We start from the raw sequence: 23667 nt of genomic DNA, 5'->3' as shown, positions 1-23667 counted from the left end.
TCTTTCCCACCTCTTTGACGTGGTTGTAGTGTCATTCACGTGTCTGTGAGTGAGTGTTAGAGCAACAAGGATGAGTATACGTTTGCAGAATACTCCGACACAATCCTTCTGAACGGCGAAGCTCGCGGTAATGGAAGAGCTGCTGGTCGCCATACTTAGGTCCTTCTCCACATCGTCCGATTCCATCGCATTCCCTTTTCGCCATAATTACGCAGCGGCTTCGAGAATGTTTGCCTTCACCGTCAGCAGGCTTGACTGTAGTGCTCCGAGGAGACGCCGCACATCCGAATCAGAGGAGGCCTTCCTGCATGACTTTGTAGGGAACCTGTCAATGAGTACACCAGCAATTTCTATGGCTATTAATGAGGGGAATTTAAAACAAGCGATGTACTGGAACACGCCAAATCAATTACTTTTAAAAGCGGTCGCGCTACTAACGTGTTTTCAAATGGTTGTAACCTGAAACGGTACTTTTCCGGACAAGATTCCATTTCAAAATATCTATTTTCTTCCCTCTACAAGTCCTACAACTTTGTAATTGGAATTTTCGAACATTCTTTGTAAATAGGACAAACCAAGAAACATTAACATTAACCGCCGAAAGCTCGAAGGTGAAGTAAAATGGAGTAGGATAACATCTGCAAAGACTAATACTCAACAGAAGAAACGATGTACATACGGTAAAACAACCTAAAAGACTGTATAAAAATTAAATTAAATTAACAATCACAATAAAATTAAAGTTATACAAGATAAGAGTACTGAAGAATAACTTGAAGGGGTTTTACTTATAAAATATGAGTAAAAGATTATATCAGGAGAGACAAAAACTAAATTATATATCGCTGGTATGATAAATTTCTCTTACTATACGGAAGATGACTAATGAAACAGCATAATATATGTTCATAGACAGTTACAATAAAATGCATAAATACAAGAAAAATTGGAGAAATATAATGAAACAGTGTGGGGAGAATTGGAGAAATGTGAGGTGTAAGTGAAGTTTAGAGAAAGGGAAAAATTGAACTGTGTTTGATATTCAATACTACATCCTCACTGTGTGACAGATATTTATTGATTTGTGGAACTTTGAAAAGACTTAAGTTTTAGCCTTTGCTCGTTATGTGGAGGGCGTGGGGGTGTGGCTGGCAGCTGTGGCCCTCACTCAGTATATCCTCACGATGCCAGCTAAGCTAAGAGGAAATGTACACTTTCGAGTTTCACTAAAATTACATTACTTTGTATTTCCCAGCCCTAGGTATTTGTGGATTAATCTTACAAAATACCTTGCAGGGATAATGTTGACTTTAGTAACTGCTTCCAGATGACGTTTATTCATATAACTTCAAGGACGATCAAAAAAATTGTTTTCGATATTCTACGCATGATTTTCATTAATGATATATTTCTTTGGAGATTTCAGATGTGTGTGAAGGTCAGGGCTCCTGCTGCCAAAGAAAAAAGAATAATTTGGTTTTCCACGCGATTTGAAGTCATGACATCTTGTACAGATCCTCCACGCGACAGTCAAAAGCAAGACGGAAAAGAAGTGCGGTACCAATGCAACTCTCTGAGGCAGTGTCATGGATACCTACCGCATTGTCATCCTCTAGATCTGAGGTCGAGTGTGCAGTGGAGTTTTTCCTCTTGCTACTATACCCAGAGAAACTCGTTTTGGGGGATATCGTGTTGACAGCAGGGTTTTCATTGACTGTAGCACACTATAACAGCGGATGGGCGGGCCAGTGATTAGCAGAAAACCAGAAATGAAAGCACCTATCATCGAGAAGAATTTCCACGCTCTAGGGCGCACAAGCCATAGTCCACAAGCACACCTCTGCGCATCGGTCGTCACGAGGCGCAGTGAATATTATTGGGCAGCTCTATGCACACCAGAAGTTCCTCTGAACAGGCCGGTGGCAGGGTACATATACAGTGCAAGTCGCAAGAGCCGACAAACCATGTTAGTCAGTAAAGCTCTTTTCTGTTAGGAAGCGGTATTGTTCTCGACTTATGGTTGTTTACGTGGCGTAAAACTCGGTGGTCGTCTCTCAGCGGCGAGCGATGCATAAACCTACTGTTTGGACGTGTAGGTAAGTGTATTTGCCAACAGAGTTTGGCATGACATCTGCACCTACACCAAGACGAATGCACAATGCGCAACTCTTGCAATTGTCAAAAACGTTTTAGGAACACTCCGCGGCTATAAGGCTGCTTCTTCGGCTGGCCAGGTCTCCTGATCGCAGTCCTTATATATGAGACACCGTAGAGAACCACGTACTTGTGGATGACGTTTGAGCGGTCATGAATCGTGATATCTCTTCAACGATTTCAGTGACACGCCACAACACTTGGCTATCGCCATCAGTACAAAAGACTACACTACACTACACTACTTGTTCAAAAGTATCCGGACACCTATTAGTGGACATGAATATGGCGTGTATCCACCCTTCGCATTTACGATGGCTTTAACTCTGCTGGAGACACTTTCAAAGAGGTGTCTGAATGTATGAGGAGGAACGACAGCCCATTCTTCCTCAAGATCCGAAACGAAAGACGCTATTGATGTTGGATGCTGCAGTTTGGAATAAAGTCGACGTCCTAACTCATTCCAAAGATGTCTCAGTGGGTTAACGTCTAGAGCCTGAGCAGCAAAGTCAAAATGGCTCTGAGCAGTACGCGACTTAACTTCTGAGGTCATCAGTCGCCTAGAACTTAGAACTAATTACCTAACCAACCTAAGGACATCACACACATCCATGCCCGAGGCAGGATTCGAACCTGCAACCGTAGCGGTCACCTGGCTCCAGACTGTAGCGCCTAGAACCGCACGGCCACTCCGGCCGTCAGCGAAGTCCATTTTAGAAATGTTACTCTCCACAAACCATTGCCCCACAGAAAGTGTTTCACAACATGGTGCTTTGTCATGCTGATACAAACACTTATCGTCTCTCAACTGTTCTTCCACACTGTATACAGTAAACGATAGTGTAAAATATGTTAATAAGCTTCCGCATTGAGCCTTTTCATAAACGCATTTAGAGAACCGCAGCCTAACCACGAAAAACAACCTCATACTGTAACACAATCTCCTTCGTACTTTGCTGTTGGCACTACACATGATGGCAGGTAACTTTTTTCGGAAATTTCACAAACCAAAACAGTTCCAACGGGTTGGCACAGGATATGGCGTTATTTATCACTCCAATCAGTCTTTTTTCCGTCATCCACTGTCCAGTGGCGTCGCCGCTTATAGCACCACAAGCGCCACTTTGCACTGCCTATAAAAATATGAGAATTACGAGGACCTGTTCAACCACTGAGCACCATCTTTTTTAATTCCTTACGCACAGTCATTCTGTTAGCTAGCCTGCAGGTAGCACATTAGAACGAGTGATTACTCGGCTGATACCATGCGACTTCTTACAACAACACTTTAGATCGACTGAAATGTCCATGATAGATTTTTTACTCAGGTGACATTCAATGACTAGTCCTCGTTCGAACTCAACGAGCTCTCCTAACTGACCCATTCTGTTGTTACTACTCGTCTGATGGCAACACAACACACCCCGCGGGTCCGCCTCTCGGGACATCTAGTGGTCAGTTTCGCATTACTTATCAGCGCCCAGATACTTTCGATCAGGTAGTGTAATAGATATTCCTCTGTATCTCGTGTGAAAAAAATTGAAAAATAAGTTTATGGAAGAGTAAGTGCCATGAATTACACGCGCATAGGAAACAGCATCGATATTGTACGTATACCACTTGATTCTTCTGTCACAACAAGAACTTTTAACATTACCTAATTTTTCAACATACTTATAATAATAAAGCTTACAAGAATTATCATCACCCACTAGTAATCCTTTCATATGCTCCGGCCATCTTACCTGTAGAAGAGTAGTAACACAAGGCAGCACAGTGCCGCAAAAAGTATGGAATACTTCCAGCTGGGAAACATCTGAACAGACAAGCTGGCAAAAGCCAATCCGACAGCCAGAGCAACGTTTGCCATGCAATTTATGCTGGATCGGTTTCTGATATCCGTCAGCTCCAGACCTGAAATATCAAAATCCGTTTCATATTTAACCACTGAATTTACAGTGTCATATGTTTCGAGTTTAAGTCATTTTCGATGATGCAGTACGATATTGCCCTTTACAAAAACATTCCTAAAAGGCTAAACACTATGTATAATCACCAAAATATGACACTGAGTCCACATACAGGGTGTCTCAAACCTTTTGGGTCAAATTAAAACATGTGTAGTGGGTCCACAACCGATTATATTGAGATAGCGAACCAATGGTTGGAAATGCATATTTGTTGTGTTGTGGACATACACAGCATGCACTGTATGTAAACAATGTAGCTCATAGTAATTGTTCAAAGTGACGACCTCGAGTAATCAATGCATGCATAGAAACGACCCGTGAAATTCTGCTACACTCCCTCAAAGATTCCTGGTGTATGTTGTGCCAGCAGAAAGGCACTTGAGACCCCAGCAAGCAGGACGTCATCTGCTTTTATGGGGTCTCATACACAAATGTCTTGACATAACACAAGAGGAACATATCTAGAGGTGTGAGATAAGGCGATCGTTCTGACCATGGCACAGCATCTCCCCCTGCAATCCAGCTATGAAGGTATATGATGTTTAGGTGCTCGTGTTCATTAACATCGAATTGGGCTGGTGCAATGTCGAACTGAAACCTCACCCTTTCGAGACAAGAAGGGGTTCAGTCACCATAAACTATGGCAGCACATCTCACAGGAACACCAGGTGACATGGACCACTCAAACAAGGACGCAACTAATACGGTCCTGTTAAGTGATCTTTGACAATGTCCACCCATACTTTGACAGATAATCGTTACTGGTGGTCATCTACGTGGATGCCACGGGGGTTGTCCTCACTCCAGATGTGGCTGTTGCAGCTATTGAAAACTTCATCACAGGTGAATGAATCATCATGCGTGAACAATACAAACTATGAGAAGTTCAGCACTACGACACGGCGGTGGATAATCCATCGTCAAAAGTGAATTGGGGACTCAAAATACGTTGATTCCACTGGTTGCACGTATTCTTTATGATAGGGGTAAAATACCTGTTCCAACAGTTCACACTGTATTCTTCGAAGAGTCTATTTCACAGGCAAGTTGATGCGTGCTGTTGCTGGGTGGTAGGCCATACGATCTAACAACATCTCCTGGAACTCTTGTGTTCGGACATGTCTTTGTCAGGAACCTTGGCTGGCTCTCCGTGGCGCGAATGACCCCATCTCTCGTAAGGCGATATCCACGGAGATAAACTTCTTCCAATTACAATGGTGCCTGTTGGGAAAGCGTTCTCTACACATTCGTACTACTTTAAGGGCACTACATCCTGCCGCCCCATACGATAAATGCAATTGTCTCTACCAACTCTAGTGACGTGCAACGTCCCATCTTTGACCATACGTCATGCACTGCACAGTAACACTCCACACCATGGACACATCACAAGCTGTCTGATGCAATGGACAACTGACACCAGAGATAGTGGTGTGTGTGTGTGGGTCATAGGTCAATGCAGCGGTGGGATGCAAGCAGTCTCACTTGACACATATACTGTGGCTGAGTTGTGTGCAATATATCTGATTGGTGGTCAGGTGTGGACAATCTTTATTGTCCGCTGACTGTTCCAGTGTATGACGACACCTGGGATCTTTGCGGGAGTGCAGCAGAACTACATGCGCCATTACAATCCATGCATTGAGACTGGCAGTGGTTGCTTTGAGCAATACTATGAGCCACATTGTTGTTATGCAGTGTACGCCGGGTGTGTCCATAACACAATAAATATACGAAGGCAGTTCAATAAGTAATGCAACACATTTTTTTTCTGAAATGGGGGTTGTTCTATTCAGCATTGAAATACACCAGGTTATTCCCCAATCTTTTAGCTACACAGCACTATTTTTCAACGTAATCTCCATTCAATGCTACGGCCTTACGCCATCTTGAAATGAGGGCCTGTTTGCCTGCACTGCACCATTCCACTGGTCGATGTCGGAGCCAACGTCGTACTGCATCAATAACTTCTTCCTCATCCGCGTAGTGCCTCCCACGGATTGCGTCCTTCATTGGGCCAAACATATGGAAATCCGACGGTGCGAGATCGGGGCTGTAGGGTGCATGAGGAAGAACAGTCCACTGAAGTTTTGTGAGCTCCTCTCGGGTGCGAAGAATTGTGTGAGGTCTTGCGTTGTCATGAAGAAGGAGAAGTTCGTTCAGATTTTTGTGCCTACGAACACGCTGAAGTTGTTTCTTCAATTTCTGAAGAGTAGCACAACACACTTCACAGTTGATCGTTTGACCATGGGGAAGGACATCGAACAGAATAACCGCTTCAGCGTCCCAGAAGACTGTAACCGGCTGAAGGTATGGCTTTAAACTTTTTCTTGGTAGGGGAGTGGGCGTGGCGCCACTCCATTGATTGCCGTTTTGTTTCAGGTTCGAAGTGATGAATCCATGTTTCATCGCCTGTAACAATCTTTGACAAGACATTGTCTCCCTCAGCCACATGACGAGCAAGCGATTCCCCACAGATGGTTCTACTTTGCTCTTTATGGTGTTCGGTTAGACAACGAGGGACCCAGCGGGAACAAACCTTTGAATATCCCAACTGGTGAACAATCGTGACAGCACTACCAACAGAGATGTCAAGTTGAGCACTGAGTTGTTTGATGGTGATCCGTCGATCATCTCGAACGAGTGTGTTCGCACGCTCCGCCATTGCAGGAGTCACAGCTGTGCGCGGCCGGCCCGCACGCGGGAGATCAGACAGTCTTGCTTGACCTTGCGGCGATGATGACACACGCTTTTCCCAACAACTCACCGTGCTTTTGTCCACTGCCAAATCACCGTAGACATTCTGCAAGCGCCTATGAATATCTGAGATGCCCTGGTTTTCTGCCAAAAGAAACTCGATCACTGCCCGTTGTTTGCAACACACATCCGTTACAGACGCCATTTTAACAGCTCCGTACTGCGCTGCCACCTGTCGGAAGTCAATGAAACTATACGAGACGAAGCGGGAATGTTTGAAAATATTTCACAAGAAATTTCCGGTTTTTTCAACCAAAATTGGTCGAGAAAAGAAATGTGTTGCATTACTTATTGAACTGCCCTCGTACATTTCCGCCCACCGCCTCCCTATCTCAATACGATCGGCTATTGATAATTATCATCTGTTTCAGATTGACTCAAAAGGTTTGACACACCCTGTATAATTTATGGTTACATAATTAGATCATTAAATCTCTAGAGCAGAATATTACATCACCAAAACTACAGCTTGCCTAATTTAAAAAATCGCATGAAGAAGTAATTGAAATGGCCCAGAAGGAATTTCATTTATGACTCGTTGTTTCCGTAACACTAGCGCAGAGCATAAAAGTAGCTTGGGGAAATCTGAAACAACTGTCAAGAATCTGCACCCAAATTTTTACCCACTCGTCTCAGATGCTCAACCTGTTTTCAGAGTGATGACAGCCGGTGCCCCTTAGTTCGAAAGCAGTCCGCTGACGGATCAAACTATTTATGAGGTGTCAAGGAATATGTTTTGGGACAAATTTTTGTTGGTGTAACTAAGTAAGTGAGTGTTTGGCTGTACGTCGAAAGTTTCCACATTCAGTTCTCAGTCACTATCACTTTTTTCACTTATCGTATCTTTCATGTCTGTGCAACTATTCGTATTTGTGAAAAATTCCACGTTTTACTGTGGTTCGGAGCTGAAGGGCCCCCTATGACTATTTGCATTAAGTTCATTTAAAGACAGGTGGCTATTAATGATATAGTATATGGCCATGCCTTTGGGGTTCAGACCTACCTGTTTTGATAGACGGAGATTGGCAGACAGCAAACAAGCAGGGTAATTGTTGAATAATCGTTTCGTTGCTCGAAGAAAGTGGCTGCCGTTTGCAATACCAAATAGGGCATTCAGAATGTATACTCGCGGGTGGTCGAGAACTACGACGTGAGCTGGTGACCGATAGGTGCAGTTATTCACTGTGAGGAAGACCACCCTCAACGAGTGCCAAAAAAAAAAAAAAAAAAAAAAAAAAAAAAGTTTCCGTTTACTCCACGCAGTGGACTGTCACAGTGTAACTAATCGGCGACATACGTAGCTTGCCTTTTCTTTGTAACTGAAAAATAGTCATATCGCACCCGTTGTGTGACGGTGCATAAAGCATCTTTAGTGGCCCCTGAAAACGAGTTATGAGCTACGAATCATATACTAATAAAATATGTGCTTAACATTTAATATAAAAAAAGCAGTAATGATGTGCTAAGGCGAATTAGCTATACAGCAAATCGAAAATTTTTAAAATCGATACCTGGAATGCATGCAATAGATCTTGATGAATGTGTCTCCCTGAAGTGAGTTAGAAATAAATAGTTATCTAGAACTGAGTTTCTCTGAGCGTATACAATGTTCAGATAACCTACGGATATGCAGCCAGATGACGTCGTCGACAAGCGCCGATATTTCGACAGGTGTACAACCTGTCATTTTCAAAGCAAAACTGCAGCAAGTAAGCGCTATGCAAATGAATTTCCAGTTCTGATTGCAGGGAGATTCCAGAAAGATATAGCGCCACCACATAACTATACCTGACCGGCATCAAAAGTTATGGATGGTGAAAACTAATAGTCATCAAGTGAGTTAGCATTAATTCTGTCCCTCTGTTTTTGACAGCGAAAGAGCCCGATTCCACTCAGGATTCAAGCAAAACCTCCATCTCTATTTATAAGGTTACTTGCTAATTTAGTTTAAACAACTTCTGTAATAACACCATCCCAATAGCGGAAAGTTCATTTCAAAATATTCGTGTTGTTTTATTCCATAGGATGACTGGTGCCAAGACAATGCTCTGCACTTGCAGATTTCCTCAACTGTTGTGTGTGGCGCTTACGCTCAGTAAATTGGAAATTTGTGGTAAGTTCTATGGGACCAAACTGCTGAGGTCATCGGTCCCTAGGCTTACAGACTACTTAATCTTAAAGTAACTTACGCTAAGGACAACACACACACCCATGCCAAAGAGAGGACTCGAACCTGCGACGGGGAGAACCGCGCGGGGAACCGTGGCAAGGCGCCCGAGACCGCACGGCTACCTCGCGCGGCTTACGCTCAGTACACTGGTCCTCCGTGGTCCTTACACTGACCAATAGAGGGTGGTTCATTCATTGTGACCGGGCCAAATACCTCACTAAATAAGCGTCAAACGAAAAAACTACGAAGAACGAATCTTGTCTAGCTTGAAGGGGGAAACCAAATGGCGCTATGGTTGGCCCGCTAGATGGCGCTGCCATAGGTCAAACGGATATCAACTACGTTTTTTTAAAATAGGAACCCCCATTTTTTATTACATGCTCGAGTAGTACGTAAAGAAATGTGAATGTTTTAGTTGGATCACTTTTTTCGTTTTGTGATAGATGGCGCTGTAATAGTCACAAACGTGTAAGTACGTGGTATCACGGGAAAGTATTCGCAAGTACGAAGCACAAAGGACTACTGCTTTACAATGGACAAGCCTCAGGTGGAAAATACCTCGTGCTGCTTTGTGGTTTCTCAAAGGCGTCTCTCGTTGGCAGCCGAAATGGAACAATATGGATTACGTCTGTGTGGAAAACGTTCCGCATACAATATAGCAACAGCTTTCCCACTGCAATCCTCTTTGGCGTATGTGAGCAGTATGTAGTCTATTTCAGCAGCTGTATATTGGTACATGTCGCAATGCTGTCAACAATGTTACTGCAGTGGCAGACCACGCAACGTCCGCAGTACGATGCGGACGAGGGCTGTGTGGGGGAGTGTAGTGCTTGTGCAAGGATGTTATTAGGTTCATACCGGATATCCGCAGTACACAGATGGCTACAAGGTTGCATACATTCCGTATTCAGACACCAAAGCGAATCAGAACAAACTGTCACAACATTTCGTTCTCAGACCTCGCCGTATTCCAGCGCCAAACCCGTACGTTTCCGGATAGAGATTCCTCCTTGAAAACTGATCAGTTTGCCGTCCTGCACAACATACCAAACGTTGACATTGTTCTTTTGTGGCAATCTGTATATTATACAGGCTAGTTCTTATTAACGGTATGCCCCCGAAGCGACGTAGATTGTACTGAGTCGAGTCATTTAATGCAAAACAAATGGGGCCGCAAATGTCAGTAAATACTCCTCCAAAAGTGGATGACAAATGTTGAAGGTGTGATTTCACCAGATGCTGCGACTGAATCTATCGGTCTTTCTTACCTGATCATTCCAACCGAAATCAAGTATTCACGTCGGTGCGACTCTGGGCGTACGTGCGTAAGTAGGGCTCACGGTTCAAGTCTTTTGCATTGCGTTAGACAGTCATGTGTTTCCATTGACGTAATGTTCATTACGGTATTTACCTGCCTCGCGGCCTCCGCTGGTTAATTGTAAAGAACACTGCAGCAAAAATCTACCATAATGCGTCACAACTAAAAAAATACGAGCACGTTTTCGAATTGCATCGCTACCAGTAAACGATTTTCTTGTTCTTTACTAAATGAAGTCTGTGACCAATAAAGAGGAGCGACAAAAGGAAAGAACCACAAAGTAAGAACACCTTTTGCTTGATTACATGGAGAACAATAATTTGGTAACTTCTACCTTTACAATACATCACATTTACGAAAGGTGTTCGAAAACAGAGCAGCCTATCGGAGCGGTGTGTAGCACTGCTCCCTACCTCCGAGGGTAAGATCGCTGCTCGTGCAGCGAGTTACGTCATCTGGTGACGTCATATGTTCTACATTTGTGGCCCACTTTTCGATATCTCCCTATATTTTCGGCGGTATGAGTCTTACATTAAGAAACATTGTTTGAGAGTCATCTACGTCGCTTCGGGGTTTTTGAAACGTTAGTGAGAATCACCCTGTATATTGTTCACTATGGTTCTTTCGGATGTTAGGCACAGAGATAGGGACTTTATAAATTGCAAGATGCAGGCGTGCCAAAACCTAACAGCTAAGACAGCTCACTGTGCTGGGGAAGTATGGTTCACTCGTAAAAAAGTGATTTAAACGTCTTTGAAGCTGCAAAATATGTCGAAAAGCTAGTTCCCTTCTCTTACATCCCTAACTCTGCCCAGAACATGTTCACCTTTTTTGTGCTATGATGGAAGCGTTTTTCATTCACGTTACCAACTTTTACTCTTCCATAATTTTGATATCAGACGCCATTGCTTGCCAACTGATGTAGATTTTTGTTGACTCGGGCGACGAATGATCCGGTAGAGCTCTTTTTAGTGTCTTTTCAACCATTCTGCGTGCGTTGGACATCGCTGGATGGCTCCTCTCTGGCTACCCGCCCAGATTGTTGAACCTTTCCAGTACAGCCTGCTGTGTTCTCGGGGCACACAAGCCTCGTCACCATACCAAGGTCACATGCCTGCAGGAAGTTTTTTGTTTAATTTTTTAAAAATATTGTCCTTATTGTTTAATTTTGATTATTTTGATTGTTTTTTGTTCCATTTTATATTATTCCATTGTTTCTAAGTTTATTGGATTTATTATTGTTGTTTTAACTTTTTATTTATATCTACACATATTTCATTCATATACGCAAGAGATTTTATACGAGGTCATTTGAAAAATGCCATGCCATTAAAATTGCAACACCACGAAGATGACGTGCTACAGACGCGAAATTTAACCGACAAGAAGAAGATGCAGTGATATGCAAATGATTAGCTTTTCAGAGCATTCACACAAGGTTGGCGCCGGTGGCGACACATACAACGTGCTGACATGAGGAAAGTTTCCAACCAATTTCTCATACACAAACAGCAGTTGACCGGCGTTGCCTGGTGAAACGTTGTTATGATGCCTCGTGTAAGGAGGATAAATGCGTACCATCACGTTTCCAACTTTGATAAAGGTCGGATTGTAGCCTATCGCGATTGCGGTTTATCGTATCGCGGCATTGCTGCTCGCGTTGATCGAGATCCAATGACTCTTAGCAGAATATGGAATCGGTGGGTTCAGGAGGGTAATACGGAACGTCGTGCTGGATCCCCACGGCCTCGTATCACTAGCAGTCGAGATGACAGGCATCTTATCCGAATGGCTGTAACGGATAGTGCAGCCACGTCTCGATCCCTGAGTCAACAGATGGGGACGTTTGCAAGACAACAACCATCTGGACGAACAGTTCGACGAGGTTTGCAGCAGCGTGGACTATAAGCTCGGAGACCATGGCTGCGGTTACCCTTGACGCTGTTATCACAGACAGGAGCGCCTGCTATGGTGTACTCAACGACGAACCTGGGTGCACGACTGGCAAAACGTCATTTTGTTGTATGAATCCAGGTTCTGCTTACAGCATCATGACGGTCGCATCCGTGTTTGGCGACATCGCGGTGAACGCACATTGGAAGCGCGTATTCGTCATCGCCATACTGGCGTATCACCCGGCGTGATGGTATGGGATGCCATCGGTTACACGTCTCGGTCACCTCTTGTTCGCATTGACGGCACTTTGAACGGTGGACGTTACATTTCCGATGTGTTACGAACCGCGGCTCTACCTTTCATTCGATCCCTGCGAAACCCTACATTTCAGCAGGATAATGCACAACCGCATGTTGAAGGTCCTGTATGGACCTTTCTGGATACAGAAAATGTTCGACTGCTGCCCTGACCAGCACATTCGCCAGATCTCTCACCAAATGAAAACGTCTGGTCAATGGTGGCAGAGCAACTGGCTCGTCACAATACGACAGTCACTACTCTTGATGAACTGTGGTATCGTGTTGAAGCTGCATGGGCAGCTGTACCTGTACACGCCATCCAAGCTCTGTTTGACTCAATGCCCATGCGTATCAAGGCCGTTATTACGGCCAGGGGTGGTTGTTCTGGGTACTGATTTCTCAGGATCGATGCACCCAAATTGCGTGAAAATGTAATCACATGTCAGTTCTAGTATAATATATTTGTCCAATTAATACCCGTTTATCATCTGCATTTCTTCTTTGTGTAGCAATTTTAATGGCCAGTAGTGTACGTCATGCAATGCAGAAAATAATGGCAAACGTAAATACTACATAGAACAAAAAATTAAATACTGTGCGAAGTTATGACAATAATTTCTATACATAGTTTATATTACGTAAATAAACTTACGATAAGACCGTATGACATAGATAAACTTATGATACGAATCAAAATTTGCAATGATTATACAAAAAAGACGTGGACACGCGGTTCACGTGAAGAAGCAGCTTTGAAACTCAGAAAATTGTGCAAATCTCTCCTTGTTAAAAAAGATTATATGTCATATGGCTTCTGGACGGCAGAAGGCTTCCGTCTAATTTAGCAGCAGCATTACCGTACTTCTTAAAAGTAGTTACAAAGTAACCCTCAAGAATCAAGTGATCAGCCATGCAACGAAATAGTAAGAGTATTTCATTATATTTACTTAAAAGCTTATTTTATCCCATGCTGAACGATTTGCGGAGCTATTAATAAAATACTGAAAAGCATAAATCTTATTATCATCTCTTATCTTAAAACTGTTGTCATTGTTTATTTAAGGCCTGGAATAATAAAAATTGAAACTTAAGAACTGCCACTATGTGAATAATTTTGACGCGATATTTTGCAACAAGCAATCCGAATTAAGTATGATTACGATGTGGGGGAAATAACGTAGATCTGCGAAACAATGTATGCGACAAAATACGAGTATCAACTTTTCAATTCCGCACGAAAATTGAAACATAGCATAGTAGTTTTTCAAGAAAACGCAGTAAAACATTTTCTATTGCTTAAAAATAAGGCAGCATTTTTCCTGAAAATTATTTTTAGAACATTTCTGCATGATCATCGATAAAGATCTAAATGCTTGATCAAACAGCATGTCATTCTGTGCAGGGCTGGGCATAATTGTGATTTGACACATTCATTGTTTTGCATGTCCAATGATTTTTCATTGATTTTAAGCGACTGGTGAATAAAATTTTTAACATATAAACAACGAGACCATAATCAACTGTAATAACCAGTTTTTTAGTTATATCCAAATGCTGCGCTTAAAATGCCAAGCATTTCTACGAAACGCAGTTTCGTTTGTAGACATGTGATTTGTCTCACGTAAAACCCGAACGATGAAAGATTTTTGCAAATGCTTCTTATAGCTACCGTAAAAATGTATTTTTTATTATCAATTGTATCAAATTGAACCGCCTCAACAAGTGCGACACGCGTAAGCGGAACTTTGCGTGCATTTTACGTGTAAATTTAGTTCGCTATATCGCGGCAACGCATAAAGCTTCCACAAAAGAACAAGACGACCATTAATTATATACATTTGTCTACCTTTTTATAAATTTTAACTGGTTCGCACAAGAACTCGCGAAAAACGTGTTTTTTTGGCATGTAAAATCCGAATGAAGCTAGATTTTTGAGAGCGAGTTTTCAGGTGTATCGTTAGGCCATTTTTTTTATATATCTGATTCATTTTAACTGTTCGCACGCGTTCAGTACACTAATTTCACATGCTACTCTTAGCTCGACTTTAAACCATCGCATTTCGACAGTGGCTCAAGAAAACCTGTTTTGACTTTATCCATTTATATACCTTTGTGGAAAGTCTGAAGCGATTCGTACAAGAAATAGGACGCTTCAAAAATCTCCACGAAAAAAGGGCTTTTGCACGTAAAACCCAAATGAATCAAAATATTTTCCAACGCTTAAGACTTATCTTAGACAAAAATCCGATACACCGGTGGACCATATTTGAACTGTCAATTGCACTCTAGTCCGGAGTCAATTAAGAGTGACTGTTTTTTGCGTAAAATCCGAACGGTGGACATAGAAATGGTGCTATTATTTGAGTATTAATTTCAGATAGTTAAATCTTTTACAGAAGGAATTAATCGATTCGCACAATCTGCGTGGGCGCCAGTTCCGGGCCGTCGTTCAAACGTTGCTTTACATACAATAACATAGCTACAGTGAAACATGTTTGACTGGCTGTACAAATTGCCGCTGGTTCGGGCTAAACCAAAAACATTTCACACCAAGTTCCTAGCTCAAACAAGAACCGAGCACCAAGACCCATCGAAACCGAGGCCCACGAGAAAGACAGGCCGTGGCTCGTACGTCACGAAGGTAGTCCGCTCAACTCAGCAGAAAAAAATGCGTTTCTAAACCTGTCAACACGCAGCTGGGCGTGTAAGTACTAACGAGAATTGCATCTTCCACTGGAATCTGCTATTATGAAATCTTACTGATTAACAGTACTAGAGCAAAATTTAATTTGAGATCAATACTCGATATAAATGGTATAACGGCTTGCTTATAGCATTTAGTCTCTTCTGCCTAACAGTACTTATTACATGCTGGAAGTGGTGCCTTATGCAGCTGATAACAATTTTAGCATGATTTTATTTTATTGTACTCCAGTACAGCTGTAGCAGATTATAAGTAGGCCCATGGACTTCCCATCATTATAGGACTAATAACAGTAAGATTCCATAATAGCGGATTCCAGTAGATGGTTCAGTTTTCGTTTGTACGGACACGCCTTGTTACGAGTTAACACGTGTAGAAACGTAGTTCGTCAGCTGATTTGAGCGAGCGAGCGAGCGCAGGACTACCTTCGTGACTTAGCGCGACGCGGCGTCTTTTTCGTAGGCCTCGATCGAAACCGTATTTCTATGCGCTGCCTTTTCATACATAGACTGCACAATCACATCCACCTGTTGTGCAGCTTCGACTGCTGCGGAACGTGCTGTTAGAGAGTCAATGATGTCCTGTAAGGCACCGACAGGGATGTGGAGCCATGCCCACTACAGTGCCGTGCGCATCTTCGCCAGGTTTCTCGGTTGAGGATCTATGATGCGAACAGTCCGATAGAACTGGTCGCACATGTTCTCGACTGGCCTTAAATCAGGAGAGTTCGGTGGCAAGAGTGGTGCGTAAACTCATCTTCGTGCTCTTCGAAATTTGTACGCTCGTTGCAAGCTTTGTGAGACGTTGCATTGTCCTACTGGTAAATGCCATCGTGTCGAAGAAAAACAAACTATGTGAAGGGATGGTCCCCAGCATAGATAATAGTTATTTTTATCCATTATGCCTTCAGAATGACAAGACCACCAATGAATACTACGAAAACATTCCCCACTTCACAACGTTCCCTGCTCCGGATTTGACCCTTAGCTTTCAGGCATTTCACACCTTACACGTGAAACGTCCCCTTTGAACAATTATACATGACTGTCCTTAAACTGACATACAATATTTTTAGCGCAACGCAATCTGACTTTCAAAAATCCCTGCAAAAGAATGGCCCTGAGTAACATTAAACTATACATTTCACAAGTCACTTACCTCACAAAAATCTTCGCTACTCAAGATACTGCAATACAGCGAGCGCCACTACTGCCAGCTAAATAAAAGATTTAAACTACCGAAGGCACTAACTACTGATAGGGATAGTTAGCTAATGAAAGATATTAATAGAGAACAAACAATGTATTTACCTTAATATCATCAAAAGTCATAATATATATAGCAGTTCATCACAAATTACAAAACTCCGCCATCTCTCTCCCCACATCCACCACTGCTGGCGGCTCACCTCCAAATGCGCAATGCTACGCGCTGTTCACAGCCAGCTGCCTAACACTACAATGGCGAGTATTACAACAATGCAGAGCAGCCACAGACTGCACACAGCACAGCCAGTGATTTTCATACAGAGGTGGCGTTACCAATAAAAAACCTAAACAGCCTACTTACACACGTCAACGGCCGTCTGTCCAATGGATCATGAAAAGTGATTCATCTGAAATGGCCACTTGTCGTCGTCGTGCGCCGGCCGGAGTGGCCGAGCAGTTCTAGGCGCTACAGTCTGGAACCGCACGACCGATACGGTCGCACGTTCGAATCCTGCCTCGGGCATGGATGTGTGTGATGTCCTTAGGTTGGTTAGCTTTAAGTAGTTCTAAGTTCCAGGGGACTGATGACCGCAGCTCGTGGTCGTGCGGTAGCGTTCTCACTTCCCGCGCCCGGGTTCGATTCCCGGTGGTGTCAGGGATTTTCCCTGCCTCGTGATGACTGGGTGTTGTGTGATGTCCTTAGGTTAGTTAGGTTTAAGTAGTTCTAAGTTCTAGGGGACTGATGACCATAGATGTTAAGTCCCATAGTGCTCAGAGCCATTTGAACCATTTTTGGACTGATGACCTTAGAAGTTTAGTCCCATAGTGCCAGAGCCATTTGAACCATTTTCGTCGTTGTGAAAATTTCAGCCTTGGTCGCCGATGAAGAGCAGTCAGCACTGGTGCACGAACCTGGCACCTGCTGTGGAGGTCCAGATGCAGCAACTTTCACTGAGTGGTTGTTCAACAGCTGCACGCCTGTTCGACCCAACACATGGCCTCATCCGTCTTTCATACCTGTCATCTAGGGCCCGTGGTGCTCCACGGTTGCCTCGGCGCCGGTTTTTGGATAGCGCCATTAATCCATGTACCGTGTACTTGAACAGTTTACAAACTTAGCCGTTTCGGAAATGCTTCCACCATAGACCCGAAAGCCAATGATCATGCCCTTTTGGACGTCCGTTTCTGCATTATAACAGCTGCGCCGTTTTCCTCGTCTCCCGATGAGCTTTAGACACCCACCCATGCTAGTGTTACCATCTGCCGTTTGTGAGTGCTTATTGCAAGCTGACTTCGATCGTAGTGGTCATATTAATGTGACTGGGCCGTGTATTTGCTACAGCGCTTCCTTGCTCTGTTATGGTGGTGGATTTCTTCTCGTAATGATGCACAATATATGCATTCATGTCAGAAGGAACATTGCAGCTTAAATCGGAACAACACAGACACTGCAACATCGTTATTACAATCCGTCGCGGTAAAACCGTTTCTGACTATCGAACTCAATATTTCGAGCTTCTCTCTGCCATCTTTAGTTTCCATGTCACCACGGTCACTAAGCAGCCGAATAGGATATTTCTATCTGCTTACTGATTTCATGTAAGGCCAAACCTCTTGGGGTTCTTAGTCAAATCGAGTCAAATCGACTGCAAATATTTTAGTTCCAGAATTATTGACGCTTTTGTCAATGGATGAAGTTTTATTTGCTTCCGTAGCAACTTCCTAACACGGCTATCGAACCACGGTGGGTCTCTCCTGCCCCTTAAAGCCTTGTGAGGACACTTACTTGTTTCAGGCGTACTGAAAGATGGTTTTGAATTCCATCCATTTCCGCTGCACAAGTTCGTCCACTGAACGGAATATTTGGTGTTAACTACTCAGATACTCTACTGCAGTTTGCATCCTGTCTCCCTTATGATTATTATGTAGTAGTATTCTGCCTAGTGGTAGGTCCATGTCTTCGTACGGAGAATTTCTGATTCCACTGTTCCCTGTCTTCAGCTTGTTCCTTCAGTCTGTTGTATCTCCTTCCATCTTTCATATCGTCCAGATGTTGAATTCTTCGTCTTCCTCGGCCTGCGTTTCCTCTGCGTTTCCATTCGATGACATCACATGTGAGTCCCTCGTGTCTAAGTACATGTCCAATCCAGTTGGTCTTTGTCTGAAGAATTGTACTCAGAATACTTCTCCTCTCTCCTACTTTTCGCAGTATATCGTCATTTTTTATGCGATCTGTCCACTTGATCTTTTCCATTCTCCTCCAACACCACATTTCAAAGCTCTCTAAGTATTTTTTCTCCTTCTTTCTCATGGTCTATGTCTCTGCTCCATACAGTGCAATGTTCCAAATGTAGCTCTTTATCAGTTTTTTCCTCAATGCCAAACTCAACTTGCTGGTCAGCAGAGTCCTCTTCTTGTTGAAAGCAGCTTTGGCCATGGCAATTCTTGCTCGGATTTCGTTGGTGCAGTGGGCATCCTTTGTGATAAAACTTCCTAGGTACTTGAACTGATTCACATTTTCCAGTTGCCGAATGTCAACAGTTATCTTCAAGTGTTTCTCACGTTTTTATAAGCGCATCACTTTTGATTTTTCGATGTTGATTTCCATGCCGTATTTTCTTCCAGTTTCTACCAAATTGTTCATCACGTGTTGCAGCTGTCTCTGATTTTTGGCGAGCACTACCAGGTCGTTTTCATACTTGTAAAGTAAAAATATTTCCCTATCTTTGTTGACATTCCTTGTAACGCGGTGCTCTTTGAGGCTGTCAGAGCCTTATGTTTACTGAAGCCCTCCTCTACGGTAACCGAGGAAATTGTGACATTTTTGGAGAACGAAACTCTCTTCTATAAAAATCAACATGGATTCTGCAAACGGAGATCTCGCGAAACTCAGCTTTCTCTGTCTTGCATAAGATCCATAGTGCTGTAGACAACGGCGCTCAGGTTATCACGCACTCCTTGACTTCAGAAAGGCATTTGACACCGTCTTCCACTGCCGTTTAGTGAAAATAACACGCGCGTACCGAGTATCGGACCAGATTTGCGACTAGGTTCAAGACTTTTTGCAGACAGAACTCAACACGTCGCTGTTCAAAACAAAATTAACAGATGTAATTTCCAGAGTACTCAAAGTAAGTGTGATAGAAGCGTCACTGTTTCCAGTGTACATAAACGATCTCGTGGAAAGTGTTGGAAGCTCGTTAAGACTGTTTGCAGACGATGCGATTGTCTATGAGAAAGGAGCAACGCCATAAGAGACTATCTATTTACAGAGGATTGATGAATGGTGCAGGATCTGGCAGTTGACCCTGAATGTAAATAAGTGTAAAGTATTGCGCATACATAAGAAATAAAATCTGATACTATACAACTAAACTGTTGATGACAAATTGCTGGAAACAGCAACTGCCGTAAAATATCCAGGAGCAACTATTCAGAGGGACCGTAAGTGCAAAGATCACACAAGAAAAATACTAGGCAAAGCAGATATCAAACTGAGATTCGTACAAGAATCTTAAGAAAATGTAAACTCATCCACAAAGGAAGTGGCTTGCAAAGCGCTTGTTCGACCAATTCTTGAGTACTGTGTAAGTAGGATGTTTAGGTTTTTATGTTGATAACGCCACGTAGCGTTGCGCAGTTGGAGATGAGCCGCCAGCAGTGGTGGATGTGGGGAGAGAGATGGCAGAATTTTGAGAGCGGAAGATCTGAACTTGTGTCCATTAGAAAAAGTAAATTTGTAATACTGGATATCATGAACTGATATATATATATGATGACTTTTGAACATTATTGAGGTAAATACATTGTTCGTTCTCCATCAAAATCTTTCATTTGCTAACTATGCCTATCAGTAGTTAGTGCTTTCAGTAGTTAGAATGCTTTATTTAGCTAGCAGTATTGGTGCTCGCTGCATTGCAGTAGTTCGAGTAACGATGATTTTTGTGAGGTAAGTGATTCATGAAAGGTATAGGTCATTGTTAGTCAGGGCCATTCTTTTGTAGGGATTATTGAAAGTCAGATTGCGTTGCGCTAAAAAATAAATTGTGTGTCAGTTTAGTGATGATCAGAATAAGTAAAGAGAGAAATGTCTAAGTACGTTCGGAAAAGCTCAGCTGTTTGAAAATCAAATAACGTAAGAGGTTTACCAGCACAGTCTTTCTTAATTTTTCTAAGGGGATGCTTCAACTGTTCATCAGTCTGGGAGCCTTCGCAGGCTGGTATAGGAGAGGGGGAACATCGGAGGAAGAGCGGCACGTTTCGTTACAGAATCGTTTAATAGACTTGAGAGCGAGATGCAGAACAAACTCCAATGGTAGGCGTTACAAGCGAGGTGTTGTACAATTTGGAGAGATCAATTTCAGGAAAGAATCGACAACATAGTACTTCCTCCCACATACATCTCGGAAAATGACAAAGAAGAGGAAACTGGCGATATTCGATCTAATAAAGAGGCTTACCGGTTGCTAGAACGTTTGAGACTTACGAGTAGGATCTCTGTCTGCTAGAAGTAATTTTCTGGCATGACATTCGGAAAAAACGTCATTTCCTCTCGTACCAGTTTTGATAGCGTGACTGCCTCAATCTATAGCTAACAAATTGGTCTCCCCCTATTACGATAGCGTGATCAGGAAACTTATTCACAAATTCTGCAAGTTCTCTCTGTAGCGTTCTTCTATGATAGCTCATGATGTAGGGAGAGCTCATGATGTAGGGAGTCTATGAAAGACTCCAAAAACCACGTTTGTGCAACTTTTGAACCTTATCGGCATCCGGCAGGCTCTCTACATTGAAACAGGTATGTATTCATTACCAGCGATGGCGAGGCATGACAGAATCTCTGACCAGAGAGTTATTTATCGTTGCTAGTCTGTGCTTGACCGCACGAGTGTTCAGTTGTACTCTGTCAGTAGCATGTAGCGAGTCGACAGGAACAGTTAGTGTGTAGCGAGTCGGCTGGGATAGTAGTCAGTCGACAGTAGTAGCGAGTGGACGGTTGTACCGAGCAGAAGTCGGCATGCGTCGGCGGCGTGCTCTTCTCGCGACTCTGGTCACGATTCGGGACGATAAGTAATGTTATAGAAGGTAATGAAGCAGCACTGCGCACATCTAGTAAAGTATGTTAATTGTAATACATTTGTTCAAAAAATGCCACAATAATAATTTTTTTATAAAGTAACTCTTTTAAAGAAAAACATTCATCTCAATTTAGAGAATATTTCCTATGCATTTCCTCCAAGAATCTAAATTAAATATAGACCAGCATTGCACGAAGCTGTGTCGATAGATAAGAGCAGATATAGATGCAGTTTTTATTGAGGTAAGAATTTTTTGCTTTTGTTATTCAGAATACAGGGCCGAAGGTCAGTGCTGCTGCAGTTATAAAATTTACCAGATATTATTATTTCACAGGGCCGAAGGTCAGCGCTGCTGTCCTTATAAACTTATCAGGTTTAATTATTTCACAGGGCCGAAGGTCAGCGCTGCTGTCCTTATAAAATTTACTAGGTATTATTATTTCTGCTGAGAGGTTCCATATGGGTCATGGTTGGCTATTTAATTAATATTGTTGTTGGTTTATGGTAAATTTTCATTCATTAATTTTTGTGTGCGGGGTTTAAGATTGGCTACATTTTGCATTTTTATTCCTCATATTCTGCGGGGAGGTTACACTTGGCGACATCCGGACCAGGATCGTATTTCTTTGGGAATCTTCTGAGAGGTAGTCAGATATCTGCTCTTATTTACTTAAAAATAATTAGCATTTGGCGCAACACTTTTTCTAATTTGTCAATCTTTCTTCCACAGATCATCGGCAATTTGTTGCTCTTTGTTGTATTTGTATTTGCTGGATTTTGCATTGTCTTTGTTTCATTTGTGAATAATTGTGATTTGTGTAAAAATGCCGCGAAAAACTGTTAACAGTACATCGCTATGTATAATGAGTGAAATAACCGACTTAAACAACTTGACCGATAGTACTTGCGACACGCAGTGTAATGATGACAATCCTCCATTTACAGACAATCACTGTATACCGACCACTAATGTTGATTTTGATCCTAGTGATAAACAGATGAGTTCAATTGTGTCCTCTGTTAATTTAATGACAATTGATGATGCGGGGCGGTCTTTTGCAATGAGCGCTGCCCAGCTTGACACACCCGGTTTGCAGGATTTACGTGACAAACAGATAAATTTTTCTAATGAAAATGAACAGAGTAATCAGAGTGGGACAGATTTATTTGATTCCGGTGTACTGACTAACAGTGCACATCCGATTGGCAAACCTTTTCAAAAATTACAGAATTACCAAATGGTTACAGAAAACGTGACAAATGCAGATACACCAACACGCAGCACAGAGAATAGAGTAGGTAATGTTACTTTGGATCAAATTATGGCAATATTGCTGCAACTTAATGAAAATTTCAAACAACAGAAAGAAACTAATGAAAATGTCAAACAAATTAATGAAAAACTAGACAACACTTCCAAACAGTTGAATGAAAAATTAGACAACAATGCCAGACAGCTTAGTGAACAGATTACAGCCGTTGCCGCGCAATGTCATGATACTAAAGAACAATTACGTGAGGAAATTGAGGCTTGTGCTAGGAAAAGTAGTGAAGAAATTATATCTGTTGCTCAAGAATTAAGGGATATGCAAACAACTACAACAGAAGCACTTAGAGGCGAAATTAGTGCAGTCGGTAAACAATGCTCTGAAAAAGCAACACAGTTACGCGACGAGTTTAAATTGATGACAGCAGAACTTTCGCGCACATTGGATACAAAAATAGACGCGAAATTCGACCATCAGAACAGTCAAATTGACGAACGTTTTAATCATCACCAACAAAACAGTGATACGCGTTTCCGTAAATTTATACAGGATCAGATAAAGTAAAACGACAAGTCATGGAAACAATTACTGCACAGAGACAGGAAGACAAACGTAAATTGTTTGCGAAAGCAAAAACATACGTAGACAACAATATTGCTACAGTATCGGACAAAATTAATACCATCGAACAGTTGAACACCAAATTGCGTGATGAAATTTCCGATCTTAAATCAAAAACAGATACACACACAGTAGATTTTCAAACAGTGACCGACAGACTCGAACAATTAGAACTAACACAGGATTCCGATGTCATCAAAGCCGACGTTAAAAAACTGAACGAA

General features: G+C 42.4%; 1 protein-coding gene across 1 annotated transcript in view; it reads right to left on the bottom strand.

Annotated features, from left to right (window-relative positions):
- Nucleotides 1–23667, bottom strand: part of LOC126473781 (solute carrier family 22 member 7-like) — a 162750-nt gene that overhangs the window by 99817 nt on the left and 39266 nt on the right. The window contains exon 4 of the mRNA XM_050101048.1: nucleotides 3900–4068. Within this exon, the coding sequence (XP_049957005.1) occupies nucleotides 3900–4068 (169 nt within the window). The remainder of the gene's footprint in view (nucleotides 1–3899; nucleotides 4069–23667) is intronic.

This window comes from Schistocerca serialis, chromosome 4 (assembly GCF_023864345.2).
Source record: "Schistocerca serialis cubense isolate TAMUIC-IGC-003099 chromosome 4, iqSchSeri2.2, whole genome shotgun sequence".
In the NCBI taxonomy this organism is placed as follows: Eukaryota; Metazoa; Arthropoda; class Insecta; order Orthoptera; family Acrididae; genus Schistocerca; species Schistocerca serialis.
This window is presented reverse-complemented; position numbering and strand designations above follow the sequence as displayed.